At 37.6% G+C, this 23,067-nt stretch overlaps 1 protein-coding gene across 1 annotated transcript; it reads right to left on the bottom strand.

Annotated features, from left to right (window-relative positions):
- Positions 1 to 486: 486 nt before the first annotated feature.
- On the bottom strand, positions 487 to 17,741 carry LOC143021843 (RCC1-like G exchanging factor-like protein). The gene is made up of 11 exons (XM_076179613.1): positions 17,479 to 17,741; positions 15,168 to 15,269; positions 14,754 to 14,923; positions 12,495 to 12,591; positions 11,019 to 11,113; positions 10,476 to 10,669; positions 5,748 to 5,920; positions 5,355 to 5,513; positions 4,000 to 4,127; positions 1,584 to 1,715; positions 487 to 772 (listed from the first exon to the last, which is right to left on the bottom strand). The coding sequence occupies exons 1-11, from the start codon at positions 17,516 to 17,518 to the stop codon at positions 695 to 697; spliced, it is 1,368 nt and encodes a 455-aa protein (XP_076035728.1). The 5' UTR covers positions 17,519 to 17,741; the 3' UTR covers positions 487 to 694.
- Between the last annotated feature and the right edge of the window lie 5,326 nt (positions 17,742 to 23,067).

The raw sequence follows: 23,067 nt of genomic DNA, 5'->3' as shown, positions 1-23,067 counted from the left end.
AAATGTAAGTATCCATTACTGGCCCCAAAAAGAAGTTTATCAGATGGTAGTTATATGATTATAAGTAAATGCATTTTTTTTTACATACATACATATACCAAGGCTTTTTCCCCCTTCCAAGGGAGGTAGCCAAAAAGGGAAAGGCATAAAAACACTCCCACCCATTTCATCCCTACATACACTCCACACCCCTCCCACCCTCCCTCTCATCTGAGCACCTCCTGGATGACGGGTCATCCCTGCACCCTGCCCACTGCCCTGGGTCAGAAGCAGTGTCGCAAGACACAGCATTTTTTTTAACCTGTTAAATATGATCACAGCAGGGAGGTAAATTTTAAAAGACAGATGGTGTTTTCATAAACCAAGAATGCTTAGACAAGGGCATCAAAATGATAAGCATTCTTTGCATTCTTGCCCCATAAAGTCAAAAGAATTTCCTCACAAATAATTTGGTGTGAAGGTGTACATATGTTAAGAAACCAAAACTTTTATTTCAAATTATGTATTTTACAAATAATAATAATTTTGCAATTATTTCATTCCTAACATTAACAATTAGGTTCTATCATACAACAAATAATGTATTTACAATATTATGACATTAATACAGTACTATAAAATCAATAATGATTATACATATTTTTGCATATACAAAAAATTAACAGAACAATCCAATGTTCTGTACTTTCAGATATCACAATATCGGTCTGACCAGTGCTGCCATATGATCAACTCCACAGCTAACTTTCTTAACAATACCAGCAATAGATACCTGTAACAAAAGATTGAGAAAATGAGTACAATTTGAATAGGAAACCAGACATGCAAAAGTTCATAAGATACATATGCATACCAGAGCTGGGCGTGTTCCTCGGTGCCTTCTACATATGAACAGGCTTCTTTCCCCTTATAAGGGAGATACCCACCCTTCACCCTTCTCCCACCTGTCACCCATTTCCCTTTTATCTTAGCATCTTCTGGATGACGGGTCATCCCTGTCTCCTATCCAATGTCCAGGTCAGAACCAATGCATCAAAACATACTTCAAACATACATATATCGAAAAGCCCTTTCCCATTTACAAGGCTGGTGCATCTGAGACGGTTTGAATCTGTGGCCAGGCTTATTCTGTGTTGCTGCTGTGAGCATTGCATTGTGGAGAGAATTGGAATTTGAAGGAGGCAGACAGGATGAACCCAAACATGTTTGAGGAGAGAATGCAAAAGATAGGAATAAATGGAGAGTGGTTGTAAATGGATGAAGAGATGATGCAACCCAATGGGACTGGGGGTTCACCATATAATGAAGTAGTGTGGGAGTAAATTAGCCCCAGCTGTCAAACCCTACTGTGGAAGCGCTTTGTCTTATTGTATTACCTCTGACAGAGCAACGTGGTAGGGGATAAGGGATGACCATGAGGTGCTAAGATAAGAAGGTAAACAAATAGGTTTTTGAATAGATGGTGGGATGGGTGTTGGATGTATGCATTGACTTGGCTATTCCCTTCATGAGAGGAAAAAGCCATTTAAAATATGTATGTACACCTGCCTTCACTCTTTCATGAATTCATTAATAAAACTTACCCGTAGGGGAAAGAACTGGTCCTTCACACTTCCAAGTCCAAGACATCCTCCATGGTTTTTGCCCCATGTAAACAAACTGCCATCCGAGTTGATGGCTGCAAAGGTGTTGATACCACCTGAAATACTTACAACCTGCAAAACAATATTCCAAATAAGAACATATTGAATGGGAGTGGTTATGTGCCTTTTGGCTTGACTAACTCCCTTATAAGGGAGGAAAAGCCTTTGGTATGTTCTTATAATATAAAAACATGTCAATTAAAAATTTTGTATAGACTGTATGGCTCTATTTTTACATAGGCTCAGACTGCAATTTTTTGTAACAAATGCACACAATGAATAATATGATGAGGGAATTTACATTACACACAATTTTTCCATGTGAATTGTGTCAAAGGAAATAGAAAATACAAGATCAGTTAAGCAAGTTTCACATACTAGCCATAAGCTGGCACCACTTGATATGTATGAAAATAATGTGTGTTTGTGCTTTCCCTGTGCAACATGAAGTGCTTGTGTCCTGCTTTTTCAAAAGTATTGTGTGATGGCAGAAGGCTATCAACATACAACTAGTATGGCTAAACATCATCTTAGCAATAACACTGGTGATAGCACTCCAAACTGAGCATTTATTGTAATGCTACACAGTTCATAGAATACAAACTCCTATGTTTATATTAACCTCTTCAATATGAGTCAAATATTCTTGTGCACATTAGCTGCCTGACATAGGATACATTATAAAATATAAAATTACAACTGTTATACTCATTCTCTTTCTCCCAGAATGTTTGTAACCACTGAAAAAGTGATCAAGCCTGTTCACAGAATAAGAGGGTCACTCAGCTACAACTCCAACGATGGCATCCTCATATATTCACTCATGTCTCATGATGCCTATGTAAGCATCATCATATTCAAGGGCTTAATTCTTATGGAGAAGTTAGGTCTAAACATGGATGACCCTTCATTCACAAGAAACTAGGTAAAAGGAACATCAAATGAATACTGGAAAAGTGTGTGATGGATGAAGGATGGCTGTATGCCTTGATTGAGCCAACCCTTTCATATAGAAGAGGATTTTTAATATATGTATGGTTTTCTTATATGCAAAGGGGGACGGAGAGGAGGGGTCGCCGATTAAATGAAGCGGCCTTGCTGTGGATGTACTGTGTCTTGCGACACTGCTTCTGACCCAGGGCGGTGGGCAGGGTGCAGGGATGACCCGTCATCCAGGAGGTGCTCAGATGAGAGGAAGGGTGGGAGGGGTGTGGAGGGTATTTAGGGATGAAATGGGTGGGAGTGTTTTTATGCCTTTCCCTTTTTGGCTACCTCCCTTGGAAGGGGGGAAAAGCCTTGGTATATGTATGTATGTATGGTTTTCTAAATTACACAATTTATACAATGCACAAAAAATGTGTAAAAAAAGAGGTAGCTGTATGGAGGAGCCCAAAGAATAGAAGTGAATGGAAGGAGATTGTAAATGGATGAAGAAATGAGTCACTCCAAAGGAATGATTTTCTTGTCTGCTATACAAATTTCTTAAGGGTATTGGTACACTAAAAATTAAATTTTTGACAATTTTGTTAAAACTTGTGGGAAAAAAAATTGAAGTATGCACATCATACTAATGAAGTTAGAGTTTCATATGGCATCATTTACCAATTTTAATTAATTTTCTAAAAAAGTATCATTTTTTTTTTTTACAAAATTTGGGTATTCACAAAGAAAAATCCAGTATGGTGTAACTTTTATATATAGAGTTACAAATTAACAACATGATCTTTATTAAAGCTTTTAGTTCCCTAAAAAAATCAACAGATCACATTTTCTATCAATTACTAAGATATAAGAAAAATAAAAGACAATTTTTAATAGATTTCCGAAGTTGGCACAGATACTTTTTACGTTGTCTACCATTTACTAAAAACAAATAATCCCTTTAGCTTAATCATTTTGTTATGAGTACTGATGTCCTTAAGTGGATGAGGGAGGGGTCACAATATAGTGAAGCAGTGGAGGTAATCCACCTTCAACTGTCATGCCCTTTTGTGTAGGTGTTGCATCTTGCTGCTTTGCTTTGACAAAAGCAGTGTGACAAGGAGCAGGTATGACCCTTCATACACAAGATGTTAAGATGAAGAGTTATAATTGGGTTTATACTTTGACTCAGCCAGCCCCCTTGATACCAGACTAATTTTTTTCAGCTCTATGGCACCCACGAGGAGCTAAGATGAGAGAGTAACAAGGGTGGTGGGTGGGAGTGAAGTTGGTACATACCTTGGCTGGCTACCTCCCTTATAAGGGGGAGGAAGCATATATAGACAGACAGATGGCACCCCTTTTGTAGGGAAACTGTTAGTGCTCTTGAAGATGTAAAAGCAGAAAAGTTAAAGGGTTGTATCATGTGACTAACCTTAGTTTCTGGATTGAGTTCATTTCTGCCAAAGAAGACTGAAGGAATCTTGGTTGGCTGTTTAGAGAAAGTGGCCTTAGGGCCTTTTCCCAGTAATCCATAACCCCAGGAGAATACTTCACCATCATCTGTATAAATGACAATATACTATGGTAATACAACAAGTTAATATAATTTTTTTTTCTTATGTTCCATTTATTATTATTATTATGTTTCAATTCGTTAATATAATCAAAGATTTTAATGTAACTAATGAAAAGATAAATACATATTTTCTTGAAATCTATGCTGCTACTCACAAAAACATATTATTTGTCCCTTATAACACATATGTTCAACCACAATCACAAAACAAGCAATCCAAGATCAATCCCAAACTCCAAGCACCACTTGACTCTCCCAGACATCTGCCAACCGAGAAATCCTTCCCACAAGTATGAACCACAATGATATGAATATATTCAGACCACCACCTAACATTGAAACAGTACCTACACAGAATGTGCCTAGTCAAGGATTCAAATTGCCCCAAATCCAATCACTACATAGAAGATATAGAGCACCTCATCCTAAACTAACATATTCCTGCCTTACCCAGACAATCTGGTGGATGTTCCCAGTTACCCAAGAGCTGTTGGTTCCCAGCAAGAGAGACCTGGGGGAATGGATTGGTTGATCTACAAGGAACTCCGGTTTATTTACCTTCAAATATTAAACTCCATATACTAGCATGTGTCTTGCTGCATTACCTCTGACCCAAAGAGTGTGATAGAGGACAAGGATAACCCTTCATCCTCGAAATGCTAAGATGGGAGGGACAATGAATGGGTAAAGAGAGGGTGTATGCTTTGACTTGACCTTCCCTCTTAAATGAGAGGAAAAGGTCTTTCAGTATACATAAATATGTACATTAGGATGTGCCACTTTTAAATTCTTTACATTCTTGTTCTGTGTTTTTCATTTTTTTTTACTTCCTCTCTCCTTACAATATCATTTCTTCATTTTCTGGTCTATTACACTCCGATAAAAGCATCTTCTTGTTTCATTTTTACATTACTTTTTACTTAAGTTTCAATGAATAACTCCCTTAGTTTTGTTCTTTCTTCCCCAGCAGCATCTTTCCTTACCCAAACATTCTTGAACTGCTCCTTGTCTGCAAATTTTCACATCCACCTCATTATCTCATTTACTATAACTTGTGACCTAAACCTATCTTTCATTGACTGTGCCTCCTCACTTTTCATATATTCTTAGTCTAAACACCTCTTCAACCTCTTATTCATGAATTCAAATTCCTGCATTTTCTTTAATTACAAGATACAATTACATATGAACAACAGCTAGAGAATACAAACCATTGACAGCAAGACATAGAGTTCCTGCAGCTACAATATCCACAACTTTCCCAATCTCTGGTAAATGTAGCTTCCTAGTGGTGTTAATTTGCATTTCATCCGTCACTGAATTCAGCTGTTGATATTCTGAATTACCCCAGCCAAACACTTCACCTTTATCTTGAAACAGGAATAGAATAGAATCATTTAAAAAGACAACAAGAATATGTGGACTTCCAATCATTTTGTGGATTTATAACGTATTAGTAGTGATCTATCAGGGTTAATGAATTATATTTTCCATATATTCCAAAAATAATCTGAAAAAATTAACAGGTTTTCCTTATATTTTAAGGAAACATGTTTAAGTCTTATTTCACAGTATTTTAAGTCAAACATAAAAAATCCACTAACCACTGAGTGCCAAAGCACAATCAGCTCTGCAGGAAATTTTAATGATATTCTCCCCTTCAATATCACCAACTAAGGCCCCAACCTTAGGTTCATTTTTATAGTGGCCTCTGCCTGTTTGGCCGTCACTACTCCATCCACATGAATAAACAATGCCATCACTACTCAAAAACAAGCTAAAACAAGAGAAAGAAGGATCACAATTAATATTCTCTAGACTTCAATTCATACTAAGAGAGACAGGTACAGAATGTAGTAAAAGATTAAGAAGAGGAAGGATGGATATGTTTCAAGGAGGCAGCACTAAAGACCACAATGACAGTGTGTACAATGATGAAGATGAGAATGAACAAAAGAAAAACAATGAATGGTTGTTGTTGTTGCCATTCCATAGACTGTTTGGCCAAACAGTCCGGTCTCCCTGAGGAATGCCATGGCCGGAATGGAGTTTTCCCACAAATCCTTTATAGTGTATATTGTGTTGTTGGTGTGCATGATTGTGTACAGTGCAGTCTTCCATAATGTCTTGTATAGTATGGAAGTGTTGCATCCTGGACAGTTGTCTGCAATGCTGTCATCCAGCCTCTTCTGGTAGCTTACAAAGGCTGGATGGTGGCTGCATCATAGTCTGGCCAGGTGGATTCTGTCCTTTTAGGGGAGAGAAGATTCAGAGGGATGGATATGCACCAATGTACTGTCTTTCAATTTGTTGATGGAACAGTGAGTGATATGATTATGAATATGCTTCTAGAGGCTGGTCTCTGGTGGTTGTGGAGAAAGGGAATTTTTGTGTGTGATATAGGTATTTGGGTGTTCCTTTAGTGTTTCTTGGCATGTGTGGGTGTTCTGCTATGTCGTGTAGTATAGTGGGTGTGCTGTGTTTGTGGAGGCTGCTGCAAGTGTTTGAGTGCCTCTCATATCAAGGTGATCCTAGACTATGAGGACTTTTCATTTCATGGTGTAAATGATCTGTAGGTGTTGTATTTGTGTAGCCTGTAATTGTATGGTCTGAAGGCTGTTGTGGTATGTCTTAGTGAGATTAGGCACCAATGCAGGGCTCACATAATTCATCACTGAGCATATGATTTGTTTGTATACTGTAGTTTTAGTTTCTTTGTATTGTCCAAATGTTGTTCCTGCAATTGATTTAAGTGTATCAAGTCTAGGTGTGAGTTTAGTCCTTATGTTTGTGATGTGTCGTTTGAATAATGTGGATGTATCATATGTTAAGACAAGAATCTTGGGTGTATGTGTGTGATGAGAGTGTTGTTGATATAGAGGCATGGTATGTACCTATGTTCCATTGTCCATTTGGTGAAAAGTGTGGCTGTAAATGTGGTTGGGGCTATTTCAAGTCCATTTGTAGTGAACCAGGTATTGAGTGTATCAAGGTAAGGATGTAGTATTTCTGCAGCTTTGTCTGCATTACAGTGTGTGCATGTAATTGTTATATCCTCTGCATAAGAAGAGATATTTCTGAGGTGTCAGGTGAGTCATAAGAAGATATTTATATTTCTGAGGTGTCGGGTGAGGCATAAGAAGATATTTATATTTCTGAGGTGTCGGGTGATGTATAGATAAAAGAATGTGGGGGATAGAACTGAACTTTGTGGTACTCTGTTCTTAAGTTTCTGGTGTGTGATGATTGGTCATTATGTAACATAAAGGCATTTCAACCTGCCAGATAATTGGCCAGCCATCTTTTGATATAACTGTGCATGTCTGTATTATATATCTTGTTTGTGAGATTGTGATGGGAGATGGCATCAAAAGCTTTACTGATTCTAGTGTTATGAGAAGTATCCTGTGTATGGGCTTATCTGAATTGATCCCATAAAAAACAAAAATTGTGCGAGGTTTATCAGAAGAGTGTTTGTGGAGTGTATTGATCTAAAACAGTGTTGTGATTCAGCAAGGGGGCTATGTGGTGTGACAAGTTCTAGTATGAGGTGTTCTATGACTTTTGAGGAGGTGCAGAGAAGTGTGATTGGGTGGTGTGATGCTAGAACTGTTGGGTCTTTGTTGGGTTTGGGAATGTTGATGATTTTTCTATGCTTCCAGATGTTGGGTATGGTGTTAAGTGAATAGCTGTAGCTTGCAATGTTGGTGAGTGCATGTATACTATGAGGTCCAATGTGTTTCAGGTGGATGTTACTTATATTGTCAAGTCCATAGGCAGATGAGTGTTTATGGTTATGGATTATGTTTTGTCTGGCTCTCTATGAAGGGTGTGTAGCCTGGGTCAGTGGGGAAGTCTTTCTTACGTCGGAGGATGCCTCAGTCATCAGGGTGAGGGGTAAGATAGCTTTTTTGTGCAAAATTATCTATGTATTTACTTGTTGTCTGTTTGAGGGTAAGTTGACTGTTGTTGTGGTTATTGCTGTGTGACAGCATGTTGTGTTACTGCTGGATAGTGTAATGCTGTTGAGTGTCTTGTACAGTTTTCTGGTGTTTGTTTCATGATTGTGTTGACAAATGTTTGAAAATTTTGTGTTTTTTGTTTGTGTATTTTGTTGCTGATCTCAGTGTTTAGTGTTTGTATTTGGTCAATGTTCTCAGGGGGTATTGTGTTTAAGTGTGTCTTGTTGTCTGATGAGGTTTTGGATTTCTTGTGTGAAGTTTGGGTTGTGCAATTTTCTGTTGCCTCTGGGGATGTATTTCTTGTCTCTTTTGTATAATTGTATTGAAGGTGTGCTTAGCAGTGTCTATGTCTGTTTTGTGTCTCAAATTGTTGTTCTGTCTCTTCAGTGAAAGCTTTTCAGTTTGCTCTCTTGTTATTGGTTTACATGTGTCTTTGACCAACTGTGGTGCATTTTGTTTTGGTAGTGATGATGATTGGTGGACAGATCTGAGTGCTCTGACCACTTTCCATGAAGTTTTTGGAGTTAGGCAGGGGGAACAGATGATGATGTCAGGAGAGGAGGGGGTGTGGAGGGCTTGCTGGGGTGCTATGTTTATGATTATGGGTGTTGTTCATGATGGTCAGTGTTGTGCATAAATCAAACCCTCTGTCCATGTTGGAATTTTTGACATACCAGGCCAACAACTTGGCGCTGAAGTCACCATCCAGGATAAGGTTAGGCCTAAAGATGTTTGGAACTGTGGGGGATGTACATGTTAATTGATGTCACTGTGGATATGTTACCTGTTCAGAATTGGATTGATTGGGTCTCACAGTGGTGTTGTCTGTAGTAGAAAGGAGGGTTTTGGTAGTGGTACTTGTATCCATGAAGCAGATGGACTGGTGGATCAGGGTGATGAGTCCACCACCATTGCCATTGATCAGGTCATTTCAGATGGTAGTAAAATTATGAAATGTGGGTGTTTTTTTGGGGGGAATGTTGTAGTTTTGTTTCTTGTATGATGACAATGTGTATGTTGTGTTGTTTGAGGAAGTGTCTGAGTTCATGTCTTTTTGTGTTGATGCCATCAATGTTATGTTGTAAGATGTTGATGTTGTGTATTCACTTGGTCTTTGGATCACGTGTTGGACTCGTGATCGACAGCTATTTCCCTCCTGGAAGAGAGCTCAGAGCTCGTAGGTCCGATCTATGGGTAATGCTATGACCTTGCACACACACACCCCCAACTCCCCGCCCACGAGAGTCAGAGTAACGACCCGAGGCACAGCGATACCGAAATAATTTCGGCCCTGGGCAGGATTCGAACTGGGTGCTGGGAGCATTTCTGCTTCCCAGTTCAGCGCTCTGTATGTGTTGTAGGTTGCTGTACAGGGTTGGGTACCGATGAGGAAGGACTGGGATCTGGGTCAGAAGGAGGAAGAGGAGTGTTTGAGGAGGAGGGCAGGGGGAAAGGGGATGGCAAAGATGGGGGTGTGGTTAAGGATACAGGCTGGGGGGTGGGAGTGAAGTAATGGGTGGGCAAATAGGACAGGTCCAGTTGTTTGTGTATTGTTTTATGTTAGCAAGTGTTGTGCAAGTGAGGTGGGCCCAGTTTTTTTGCACAAGTTACTCTGAACTGAATCTTTTGTCAGCTCGAGGTGATGGGTTTGGAGTATGTTAGGCATATTGTGGTGGCCTCAGGACTGCTCTTTACATCTCCAGCTAATAGTAAGAGAAGAGGAACAATCACCGGAGAATCATCCCTCAGTGCAGAAAAATGTGAAGGTAAATTATTGAAAAAAGGGTTGTGGTACTCGCCACAGTAACCAAAACTGCTCCCTAGGATCAGTCCCAACTGAGTGAGAGCCAGTGGCAGGGATATGTTGTGGCTGGTTGGCCCACAACTCTTGGGGATGGTGGGGTGGTCCCACAATCAAGATGCTGCCACACCAGGACCAGCAATGAATGTTGGGATGAAGTGGTGAGGGTGGTTGATGGCAGAAAAGAGGTAAGCATATAAGGAATGGTTGCAAAGAAGAAAAGAGGGAACAAACATGATATTAAGAGGATGGAAGGAAAATACAAAGTGGAGTAAACCAAGAGAGACATGAACTGGCATGGGTGTTTGACTGAAAATTTTTAAATTAATAAAATTCTGTCTTTGAAGGAAGTGAAAGGAGTGTGGGAGTCAGGTAGAGGGGACAAGAAAAGGGGAGCAAAGTGGATGAAACAATAGTGTGTGCAAAAACCATACACAAATTTAAGAGTAAACTAAACACTGCAAGATACAAAGGCGGGACACCACAAGTGTAGCTCCCCTTCCCATAAGATACAACTAGGTAAATACATAACTTTACAAGTCCAACGCACAAACATAAAAGAAATTTACCTAACATCTTGCCCACACTCAATCTGCCTAATAACACGTCCTTCTAATTCTTTAATATGATGGTAAAGAACATGTCGACCATAATCTTCATTGTGTATGATAGGCCGACCACACTGTCCATAGGCATTGTTTCCAAGTGACCAAACACCTTCTTTATCTGTCAAGATCACAGTATGTGCTCGCCCACAAGCAACCTATTATGAAAAGAATTGAATATAATATTGTTAAAATTTTTGTGCCTTTGACTTGGCTAACTCCCTTATAAAGGGGAAGAAGCCCTCGGTATAAAGATAGATAGTTACAATTTTTGGCATTTAAATCTACAGAAACTTAACACTAAGAGTATCATAGTCCTTGATGTTAGAATTATTGGGTCACTATAATATATTATAGTGTGTCATACAGTATACCTACACAAGGCATCAACATTTAATTCCTGTTTAATTCCCACATTATTCATCACAAAAATCAATATTTATGCATATTTATTCAGCAATATATATTTCACTGTAAAATACTGTACGATAATGGAAAAATGCAAACCTGTGTAACTTGTGTGGCAGTGCCTATTGGTGGTTCTAGAGGCACAGGTTCCAAGAGAAGACCTAGAGGATGGTCTCTGTGAGGCTGATGGGTTCCTGTTCATCAAGGAGAAAAAGAACAAGTACGTGCATCATGAAAAAGACTGATCTTTGCAACAAGATTTTAGCAGAGGAAAAGAAAATAACAAAGATGAGTGTAACAGAAAATATACCACTTCTTACAATAACATAAATGTCTAAAACTATCTACACCAAGCAATAAACCTCCAAGTGGAAAGACAAGAAAATGAAGATTATATATGTCACAGAAAATACAATGCAAGTGCTCAAGGTTGATAATTGCCTTGTATCTATGTCATCTATTTTCCAACCCTCTGAGTTTCAAAATACTTATATATACCAAAGGCCCTTCTTCATACATAAAAGCCACTTAATAAACCTTCTATTTCAGCATAACAAAAGAAAAAATTAAGCAAGATATTTGATAACTGCTGATAACTCCCGGTCATCTATCTTCAAAACACATCAACAACTTCACCTCCAGCCCTGAGGGAATTACACAGATTCTGGACTGGGCTCAAGACCTCTATATCATCTTTTAACATGTTTCTTTCACCTTTTCACATAAGGAAGCTGACAACCATGGACTGGTCCCCTATTCCTGCTACTAAAAACCAATAATACAATAAGTCCCACATTAATACAACACAGCTAGGAGCCGAACATAATTCTTTCTTCTAAAGAGAGCTATGGGACGGCCCAGGGACCATTACCAACAACTGTGAAGATGCAGGTTTTGTCAGTGAAACTAGGCAACAATTATCATTAGTGTGAAACTGTCTCTAACACTGGATTATAGTAGTAGGAGAGGAGCAGTTGCTGGTTGTGAACTCTCCTTATGTGAAAAGGTGGAGGAAATCCAGTCAGAGCTGATTAAGAGAGATCCTGGGCTCACTCCAAAGAATGAGTGTGAACCCTTGGGGCAGCTCTTCCAGATGTACATGAGGGTGCCAATGGGTCTCTAGACAGCAAGAAGACAATTCAGGTCACATGAAGAATTGTCACCCCTGAACGCCCACATGAAGAATTGTCACCCCTGAACACCCACATGAAGAATCGTCACCCCATGAGATCCCACCAGAAAAATTGTCACCCCAGTACACTGAATATTAACAGTGGAATAAAGATTAGGTTAAGTTAGGTTAGGTTAGGTTGAATGAAGGTTATGATTATTGTCATCAACTTATACAAACGAAGAATCGTAAAACCAGGATGGCCCACATGAAGAATTGTCACCTTAGGATGTCCCACATGAAGAATTGTCACCCTGTCGAAGTCTGGGGTGACAACTCTTCATGTGATACGACAATTCTCTCTAACACATGTCTTGGGGGAGCACAGCTTGCAGGTACTCATTGGTGGTTCCTCCTTTGAACCATAAAGTTACAAGAACAGCAGACTTAATTATTTTCCATACCTAACTGTGAATCTGTGTTTATTCCTGTACCAAAGACTTTGAACTCGTCCTTCACTGCAAATACTGTAAAGCCATATCCACATGCAATATCTTTCACCTGAAATGAAACCAGTTATATACCTTAAAACCTATACACATGGGATCAATAATCTTCTGAAAATACAAATAAAAACAATAACAGAATACAAAGTCAACTGTAATTTCATATGTGGAATGAAACTATCTGGCACAAGCTATCACAAAATCTGTATGGTAACCCCTTCAGTAGCAGAGAGCAATTTAAATCTTTACTTTGGCTGCCACTAAGCTAATTCATTTAGCCATATGTAATTCCTTCACTATTGCTGGCATTAAACCCACTGTGATTAACCCCTTATATATCAGTTGGTGTTTATTCTTTTATTATGAATGCTATTACACTAACTTATTCTACCATAATATGGGAATTCTCCCAATCTTCTCTTTTTCTACACCACAAGAGGACGGAGAGGGGGATCACTGATCAAATGAAGTGGCCTTGCTGTGGATGTGCTGTGTCTTGCTGTACTGCTTCTGACCCAGGGCAGTGGGCAAGATGGAGGGATGACCTGTCATCCAGGAGGTGTCAAGAAAAGAGGGAGGAAGAGATGGTGAATGGGAGAGGAGCATGTGGGAATGTGGAAGTGGATTTATACCTTTTGACTTTGGCTTTGGCTACCTCCCTTGTAAGGGGGGAAAAAGCCCTTGGTAAATGTATGTGTTCTAACATAAGGTCCAATTGATATAAATAAGAATAAGCCTTAGTAGGGTTGGTAAAGCTGAGTGCACACAACTGTTGCAACTATTTATCATCAACAACAATTTTATATCCTACTTGGCAACTCCCCACACTGGGATACTGACTCTATCATTACATGAAGACAAATCTTTAGGGACTTAAGTGGCACCTCTCCAGACCAGTCATACAGTTTTCCTTTATGCCTGGAGACAAATCACCACTCATGGACTGTATTCTTAATTTTCACTATGCAAAAAATCCCATGCCTCCACAAAGTTGTTGTTTGCTGATGACACTATGCTTGTGGCAGGGTTAGAGGAGGGATCAAGGGAGTTAATGACAGAGTTTGGGAGGGTATGTGACAGGAGAAAGTTGAAGGTAAATCTGGGTAAAAGGTGATGAGATGTACAAGGGGAGAGGATGGCAGCAAGGTGGAAGTGTTAAAGGAGAGAGGCTGGAGGAAATGAATAGGTTTAGGTATTTGGGGTTGCATGTGGCAGGAAATGGAGGAGTGGAGGTGGAAGTAAATGCCTTAGGGATTAAAAAGTGTAATGAGAAATAGGCATTTTGGAATGGATGCAAGTAGGAGACTATATAAAGGGGTGGTTGTGCCAATGTCACTGTATGGGGCAGAGATAGAGTGAGAAATAAGGAAGTGAGGAGGAAAGCAGGAGTGGAAAAGGAGATGGCAGATAGGGCTGATGACAGAGTATTGGGATGGTTTGGACACATGGAAAAAAATTAGTGAAGAAAGATTAGTAAAAGAGGTGTGGAAGGCAGAGGTGGATGAACTTGAGGGGACAACTGTGGATGAAATGGATGGATGGGGTGAAGGGGACATTGAGCAAGAAGGGGAATGTCTGTTGAGCAAGGAATGGAAAAGGCAGGAGATAGGGACGAGCAGAGAATGGCTGTGTATTGATGATATGGTGATGCAAGGAAGGGAGGGGGTGGGGGTAGGGAATGATTATATATGAATAATAATTTGGCACAGCCCAATGGGATTTCTCCCTATCTACTCTTTTTTCTATATGAGGGGATGGAGGGGGTCACCAATTAAGTGAAACAGCCTTGCTGTGGAAGTGCTGTGTCTTGCTGCATTACTTCAAACCTAAGGCAGTGGGCAGGATACAGGGATGACCAGTCATCCATGAAGAGCTAAGATGAGAGGGAGGAAAGGGTGGTGGATGGAAGTGGAATGGGTGGGCATGGGTACTTGCCTTTTGACTTGGTTACCTCCCTTGAAAGAGGGAAAAATCCCTTGGTATATAGATAGATACTAAATCATAACTAATAAATCACATGCAACTGGTTGCCAACCAGTATATGAAAGATGTATCCTGCATATCATCAATAATATAATGATAAAATTGAAGTTATAAACTTTTTTTTAAACATATAAATTAACGAGTTGTTGGTTTATATTCAAAGATGCCATGCATCTATAAAAGAATCTGCTGCATACAGTATAACACATTACATGTACTATCTTACAGTCTTACTCTAAACTTTTCTCCAATTTCAAGGCGATGAGGACTGTGCTTGTATGGCATCCAATGTTGCCCTTTACCAGGTCGTACAAAGGAAGCTCTGCCAAGGGCTCCATGGGCTGAGACACCCCAGGTATATACACGGTTCTTCAATGGTCCATCTTCACTAGCATACTGAAATTCTAAACAAAAACAGATTAAATCAATCCAAGCACTCAGAAACTAAATATGAATTCAAAATCTGTGAATGTAGCATCTGCAATAGGTTTTCCATCAAGATGAATTGTTGATGGCTCAAATATATATAAATATTCTAGCATGTATTTAGTGAATCCTAAAACAAGTAGCACAAATACATTAATAAATTAATCAATCAGACAATTAATTAAAAATAATAGCATTTAATATTCAGCCTAGCATAAAAACCTGGTAATGAATCGCTGTGTTCAGGATCAATAGGTTTACGGTATTTCTTCTTTCGAGTTGCATACGTATGAGCTGAAAAGTAAATACCACCGCACTTCCTTCCTGAAAAGATTAAAGAAAGTTAAAACTAAATATTCATGATACACCAGACTAATGTCTAAAACAAGATATTAGAAAATATGCTAAGGAAAGGTATGGTTAGATAATGAATAAGATCCCACAAATATAAGTTCACCAAAATAAGATAAAGATGGTAAGAGAAGACAAGGTAAGGTATACAACAGTGATGGGTAGAGGAAGCTAATGGAAGTTTAGATTTACATTATTGTATTTGATTACACATAAAATACATAATTTAGTACCATATTAGATCTGATGCAACCACAGATATGATGATCATAGTGGTAGTTAAATGTGTGCTTAGCATACTATTTTACATGTGTAGCATGGATTAATTCTCATATGTGAAAATACTATTTTTAAAAGGATAGCTGAATTCAACCATTTAAACAGCTCTAATAATTGACGAATTGAACCGATAGTTCCTTGTTCCCTTCGGATACAGTCAACATGGCCTCTACTTCATGCAATTACCATACCTTATATTTCACACTCTATAATCAATACATACATACATATACCAAGGCTCTTTTCCCCCCTACCAGAGGGGCAGCCAAAAAGGACAAGGCACAAAAACATTCCCACCCATTTCATCCCCGAAAACACTCCACACCCCTCCAATCTTAGCACCTCCTAGATGACGGGTCATCCCTGCACCCTGTCCACTGCCCTGGGTCAGAAGCAGTGTCGCAGGACACAGCACATCCACAGCAAGGCCGCTTCATTAAATCGGCGACCCCCCCTCTCCGTCGCCCCATATAAAGGAGAGGACGGGGAGAAATCCCTTCGGGCTGCGTCAAAATTTTTGCTCACACACACTACCTCACCCCCATTCCCCCGTCCATAATCAATACTATAATAAATTTGGGTATTCTTTAGAAGTGCACACCTATGTGATACAGCATTAAAAAATTAAATATTAATTTTGTAAATTATAATACATCAAGGTGATAAATATTTTTCTTGGCAGAAAGCAATAACAGAAAAGCTGCTAAATGCTATACACAAATAAATGAAGTCGCATTGACTCCTTTAGACACCATCTTTGTCTTGATAGATTCGGAGGTCAAAGATATATTCTAGAATTACAAGTACCACATTACTAAATGCAGGTTAGGTAGGTAGTTTACATTAGGTAGGTATGTTAGGTTACAACAGACAAATTTATCATACTTAAATTTCTTCAACCCCCACATCTACCAAAACAAAGATAGCATCTCAAGCAGTCGAAGCATCTACATTTGTGTATAGCTTTTAGCAACTTTTTCTATTATTGATTTCTGCCAAGAATAATGTATATTATGTTGATGTATTATAATTTACAAAATTATAATTTTATTTTCTGTTATTATTATATCAAGTAAATGTGCACTTCTAAAAATTTACCAAAATTTGCTAAATAAAGATGATTATACTGCAACTGTTTTATAACCAATACACCATGTTTGATTAGAATCATTGTTGATACAAAACTGTTGGAAATAGTTTTGCCCAAGCTCAAGTTTCACATGACAGTAGTTGGCAGTACCGGTACCTAAACTGAATACATAATAAAAACTAATCTTATCTACCTTAAGCTAACCTATCTTAAGGTTTGTTCAGTGACACAATTTATCCTATTTCTACCTCATCAGAAGCAGGCAAACCATACCTTCAAGCATCTTTCCTTATAAACATAGGCACATCTTAATTCTAAAATGTGTACCCATTAACTCATGTATTATGATGTTCTAACCAACATCTTATTTGAAGCCTCAGTTATTATCATTTTAATTACCCGAAATTCTCAAACTACAGGAACAAGTTGATAATGGTACAGTGCAAGAAAGTTGTCTGAAATTGCACAGACCAATAATCAGAAAATTTGCACCAACATGAACAATTCTATTCCAGTATGATGTATCATACAAACACATTTTTTTCTTTTACTCTTTTCTAGGTTAGGTTCGGTTATATTAAGTTAACAGCTATTGGACAAAGTAAGTTATGTTAAATATCTGTGTTTGTGTGATTTAACCCAATCACAGCCAATTCTGATATTTCAATAACAGTAAAATGCTTGTTTATCTAACAAATGTTTCTAATTATCACTGAATTGGTCAGAGCCACAATTGCATATATATTTATCCAAAAATTAATTAATACATATAAGTAATGTTCTCATTAGTTACAACGGTAAAATTCCAATTACCTATAAAGTTATCAGGACGAAAAAGCGAAAGAAGCTTCATTTCTCTCAATGTTATTCCTTTTCATTAACACAACTTAATAATTTCTAGGTCATGGTAAGTCAGTTGAATACAATGCTTTCTTCTCTCATTTTATAATAGTATATCCATGAATTCCATAAAATACCACACGTTTTCCGATATGCTTTCAGCTTGGCAACTTGGTGTAGCAGTTAAACACCCGGGCACTGTTTAGCAGAAGACATCGTGTGTTTGTGTACATATAGTGACCATAAATATAAGGAATATGTAATATATCTAACCCATTATTTCTTTGTGGAAAAAAATAAATAAAAATCCAAATGTAAGCAAAAATAACTTAACTTACATATGAATACATATAGTGGCCTATAATTCCATGTCTCGCAACCTTGGAGTGTTGTTGCCACCCCTTTCATATACTGTACAATGTATTCTTTTCAACTAAACCTCCTAAAATATGGAACTCAGATGTGATATGATAATTTATCCTCATAAACCGTATAAGCTAGACAAGTTTTCAATAATCTCTTCTCTCTAACTGAAAGTGTAGATTAAGATAGATGATAGTTTTGCGCTCTCAAATCCAGACAATCTACGACACTGTCGTTGTTATTTGTTCTTGTTCGAGTTTCTTATCTATCTGGTCCCACACCCATTGCTTGATTAACTTTTTTAGTTTCTTAAATCGAAACAACCAAACAAGAGAGAGGTACTTCATTGTTTAAAAAATTACCACATCATTCATCCACTTCATGTCTGGTGGATGACAGTTCTAAAACATTAGGTTGGTATTTTTTAAGGCAGGAAGAACAAATATTCAAAGAATAACTTCGTTCAATCAACGTGATTTCTTTTGTAGCTCTTCAGTATCTTCTAATGGCTGCAGAAATGCAGTGGAAATCAATCAAAATGGATGACTCTCTCTCGAGATGTAATTCCTTTGATTAATCTTGCTGCTCTATTCAAAATTTGTTAGATAATTTGCAATTTCTTCAACCGGAGTATTGGCAATTTAAATTCAAGTTGTAAATTTGCTCTCGTCACAACACTAATACAATGAGTTTCTTGATCGAGCCTACATGTATCTTATCAATAATAATACTTCCGGGTTATGTTCTTCTTTCCATAAAGTATGTAACACATTTATTTTACAACGTTATGAAAATTACATATTACTGTGGTATAGCCTGATACTGTTAAATAAAACATAGGATAACATTCTTCGGCGCAAACAGATAATATTGGTAAGCTTATGAATATTTGGGGGTTGCGAAAAGATGGTCATGCAGTTTGGGCATGATTGATTTATTTATCTATTTATTTATTTACTTATCTATTTGTTTGTTTATTTATTTATTTATTTTTGGGGATGAAAGAGGATAAAGGTAATTCCCCCATTGGGTGAGGAAGGAATCTCATAATAAATAGGTTAATTACATCACCACCTTAATATACGAGTAACCTATACCACCCCGTAGAGGCTAGAATGTACTCTTCAAATATTCTGCCATGGATACGCCACACTATTTTAGTAATTTTACAAAAACCATCTCCATTAACCCTCTGAAACCCGGTTAAGACTTTAGATATTTAGTTATAATTAACGTCAGACTGTCATTAAATCTAAATGAACTTTCAGGATTTCAGAGGGTTAACTGCCAGTGAAGGAGGGAGGGGACCTGCTATGCTCACGTCCTGAATTATTCTGTATCTCTCTCTCAGTCGAGGGACATTTCCGTTTGAAGGAGATAGTGTCACAGCTCGAACCCAGAGAACGCTGACCCTCAAGACCAACCCTTGGATGAATAAAGTCCTTTGGCATCAATCACAATAGAATGACCCAAAAATATTTACATCTCAGTGGCAAAAAGGGGTCAACCCCTCCACGTCCGTCAGTGGCACCCCTACGGACCAAAGTCACGTAGTGTTTTTATGATAGGAGACTCATACTTACTATATAATAAATAAAAAATTATCTTTCCGACTTTGGTTCAAAATGGCTCCTTGGTTCGCTGGGTTTTGGGGACACCTCACGAGACCGGGTCGTTAGGTTCTTTTTGGTTTTAAGAAGATCTCGCAGAAAGAACCGATTGCTTTGTTGACGACACCGAGGAGATGCCAGAAGATTTTGCGATCAAGAAACGTAGACAGAGGCACATGCAGAAGTAATTGACGTATACCAAGGGCATATCGAAGAAGGCATTCCAGACGAATAAGGCGTTAGCGTCTAAATTGAGGAACGAACGCAGTTCGTTGTTCCCCGATCTGTATGTTGGAGTTAAGTCATCCAAAGGAAGGTGATAGCTTTCAAAGAGGACAAAGCGTACGAGTACGGGGGCGAGCTATTTGACGGTTTGGATCGTTCACAGGATGAAATAACAGAAAAAGACTAGGAAAAGTTTCCGCGGCACTACTTTTCAGGATACAAGAGTGTGAACAACGGTGCGTTATCCGACCACAAAAATTACCAGATGTTTATATTGGATAAGCTTTACAAGAAATCAAGGAAAATTGCCGTTTGCAATAAATACGCGGTACGGAATGTAAAAGATGCGGTGAAACTAAAAAGATAAACAAAAACCGAAAATAAAGAACAAAACATTCCGTCGACCTCAAGACAACAAGAACAAAATGTGTGCTCCCAAAAAGTTCCTTCGAGAGAAGAAAAAAAAAAAAACCTCCAGAAATGCGCACAAAGAGAAGAGAAGAAGCTCCTGGCTAGGGAGGTAAATGTTAGAAAAAGGCACCGGAAGATTCCTCGGCTACCGAGGATACACTGGAACAAATGAGAGAGGAAATCAAGGAATCGCGTGATAAGCTTGGCGAGGACAGTGAAAAGTTCAGAGAACAGTTGAAGGAAATTTATCGGATGATCAAGTGATTGAGTGACGGAAAAGTGACGACGGAGACAGATGGCCAAAACAGTCAAGAATGGTAGTGGAGGGCGAACATGAAATACCATCAAAGAGAAGCCGTACAAATAGTGGTTAATAATAATAAATTCTCTAATAAATCTATCACGTCTTTATTTTCCACGTCCAGGGCCCAGGGCGCGAAATGCCTACGAGCGAAGCGAACAGCGCCGCAGGCCAAGCAACCTGCCGAAAGCAGATGCGGCGAAGCCGCTGGTTGTCCATTAAAATAAAAGAATGATGGTGACTTGATTTCTATCATCCCTCCGTCCTTCTATCCTCGACCTCTTTCTCGAGCGCTGTCATTTGGATCACTCATTCCTGTTAAAACCAGACTATTCTCTTCAGATCGCGACGATTTCTAAGTACGTATGTGCTAAACTCTTATAGAAAATATATATATAGAAAGCGTTTGAACTTTCGACCTATTTGGTTACTAACGCCAAGCTGTCTCAGTCATTTCCGTGGCACCACTAAATAGCGAAGTGATTTATTAGTGTTATAATAATTCTTATTATTATTGTTATTATTATTACCATTGTTATCATCATTATTATTATTATTATGATTACCATTATTATTATTACTATTAAGAGGGAGGGAAGAGGGTGGAGGGGAATGGAATATATAGGAAATGGAATGGGTGGGAGTGGTTTCTATGCATATTTCTTCTTGGCTACCCCCCGTGTAAGGGGAAAGAGCCTTTGGTATATGTATGTATGTATGTATTATCATTATTACTATTATTATTATTATTATTATTATTATTATTATTATTATTATTATTATTATTATTATTATTATTATTATTATTATTATTATTATTATTATTATTATTATTACTATCATTATCATTGTTATTATTATTATTATTATTGTTATTATTATTATTATTATTAATTATTATTACTATCATTACTATTATCATTATTATTACTATTATTTCTTGTTATTATTACTATCACTATAATCATTATTACTATTATTATTATTATTATTATTATTATTATTATTATTATTATTATTATTATTATTATTATTATTATTATTATTATTATTATCATTATTATTATTATTATTATTACTATTACTATTATTATTATTACTATTATTATTACTATTATTATTACTATTATTATTACTGTTATTACTATTATTATTACTATTAATTATTACTATTATTACTATTATTACTATTATTATTATTATTATTATTATTATTATTACTATTACTATTATTATTACTATTATTATTATTATTACTATTACTATTATTATTACTATTATTATTATTATTACTATTACTATTATTATTACTATTACTATTATCATTGCTATTACTATTATTATTATTATTATCATTATCATTATTATTATTAACAGTATTTAATCAGTATTATTATTACTACTATTATTATTACTACTATTATTATTATTATTATTACTACTATTATCATTATTAATATTATCATTACTATTATTATCATCACCATCATCATCATTATCATGGAAACAAATTAGAAGTTAGTATTAAGAGAAAGCGACTGGAAGAAGTGGATATTACTATTATGGCAACAAATTGGAAGTGAGTGGTAGAGAGAATGGGGGAAGTGGATAGCTTTAAATACTTGGAGGCGAATGTGGTGGGAAAGGGAAGAGTGTAGGTGGAGGTAGAATGCAGATTGAGAGAGGGGATTAAAAAGTGTAATCAGAAATTGGCATTTGGAATGGATGCTAATAATAGGTTGTATGAAGGGGTGATTGTGCAGACAGCACTACATGAGGCAGAGACATGGAACATAAGAGAGGAAGAGTTTAAATGTGTTTAAGATGAAATGCCTAAGAAGTATAGTAGGGGTTAATGTGTTGGATAAAGTGAGAAACGAGGAGGTGGGAAAGAGAGTGGGGTTGGAAAGGGAGTTGGGAGATAGGGTTGATGAAAGAGTGTTGGGACAGTTTGGACACATGGAAAGATCGAGGGAAGAAAGATTAGTAAGAGAGGTGTGGAAGGCAGAGGTGGATGGAATGAACATGAGGGGTCGACCAAGGATGAGATGGATGGATGGGATAAAAGGGGCATTTGGAAAGAGGGGAATGTCTGTTGAGGAAGGAAGGGAGAGGACAGAAGATAAGGATTAGTGGAGAATTATTGTGTATAGATGATGCTGTGATGCATGAGAGGGAGTTGGTGGGGATGAAGAAGTATGTCTGAATGATAATTTGACGCAGCCCAAAGGGATTTCTCCCCGTCTTCTTTTTTTCTGCATGATGGGACGGAGAGGGGGATCATCGATTAAATGAAACGGCCTTGCTGTGGATGTGCTGTGTCTTGCTACAATGCTTCTGATCCAAGGCAGTAGGCGAGATGCAGGGATCACCCGTCATCCAGGAGGAGCCAAGAAAAGAGGGGGGAGGGGTGGCGAATGGGTGTGGAGTATGTGGGGATGAAATGGGTGGGAGTGGATTTATGCATTTGACTTTGGCTACCTCCTTTGTAAGGGGGAAAAGCCCTAGGTATATGTATGGATGTATATATGTATTATTATTATCATTATTATTATATATGTATGTATTATTATTATTATTATTATTATTATTATTATTATTATTATTATTATTATTATTATTATTATTATTGTTATTATTATTGTTATTATT

This window comes from Oratosquilla oratoria, chromosome 3 (assembly GCF_046742065.1).
Source record: "Oratosquilla oratoria isolate Oo_2021 chromosome 3, ASM4674206v1, whole genome shotgun sequence".
Lineage (NCBI taxonomy): Eukaryota > Metazoa > Arthropoda > Malacostraca > Stomatopoda > Squillidae > Oratosquilla > Oratosquilla oratoria.
Note: the sequence above shows the minus strand (reverse complement) of the source record. Positions and strands in the feature narration are given on the sequence as shown.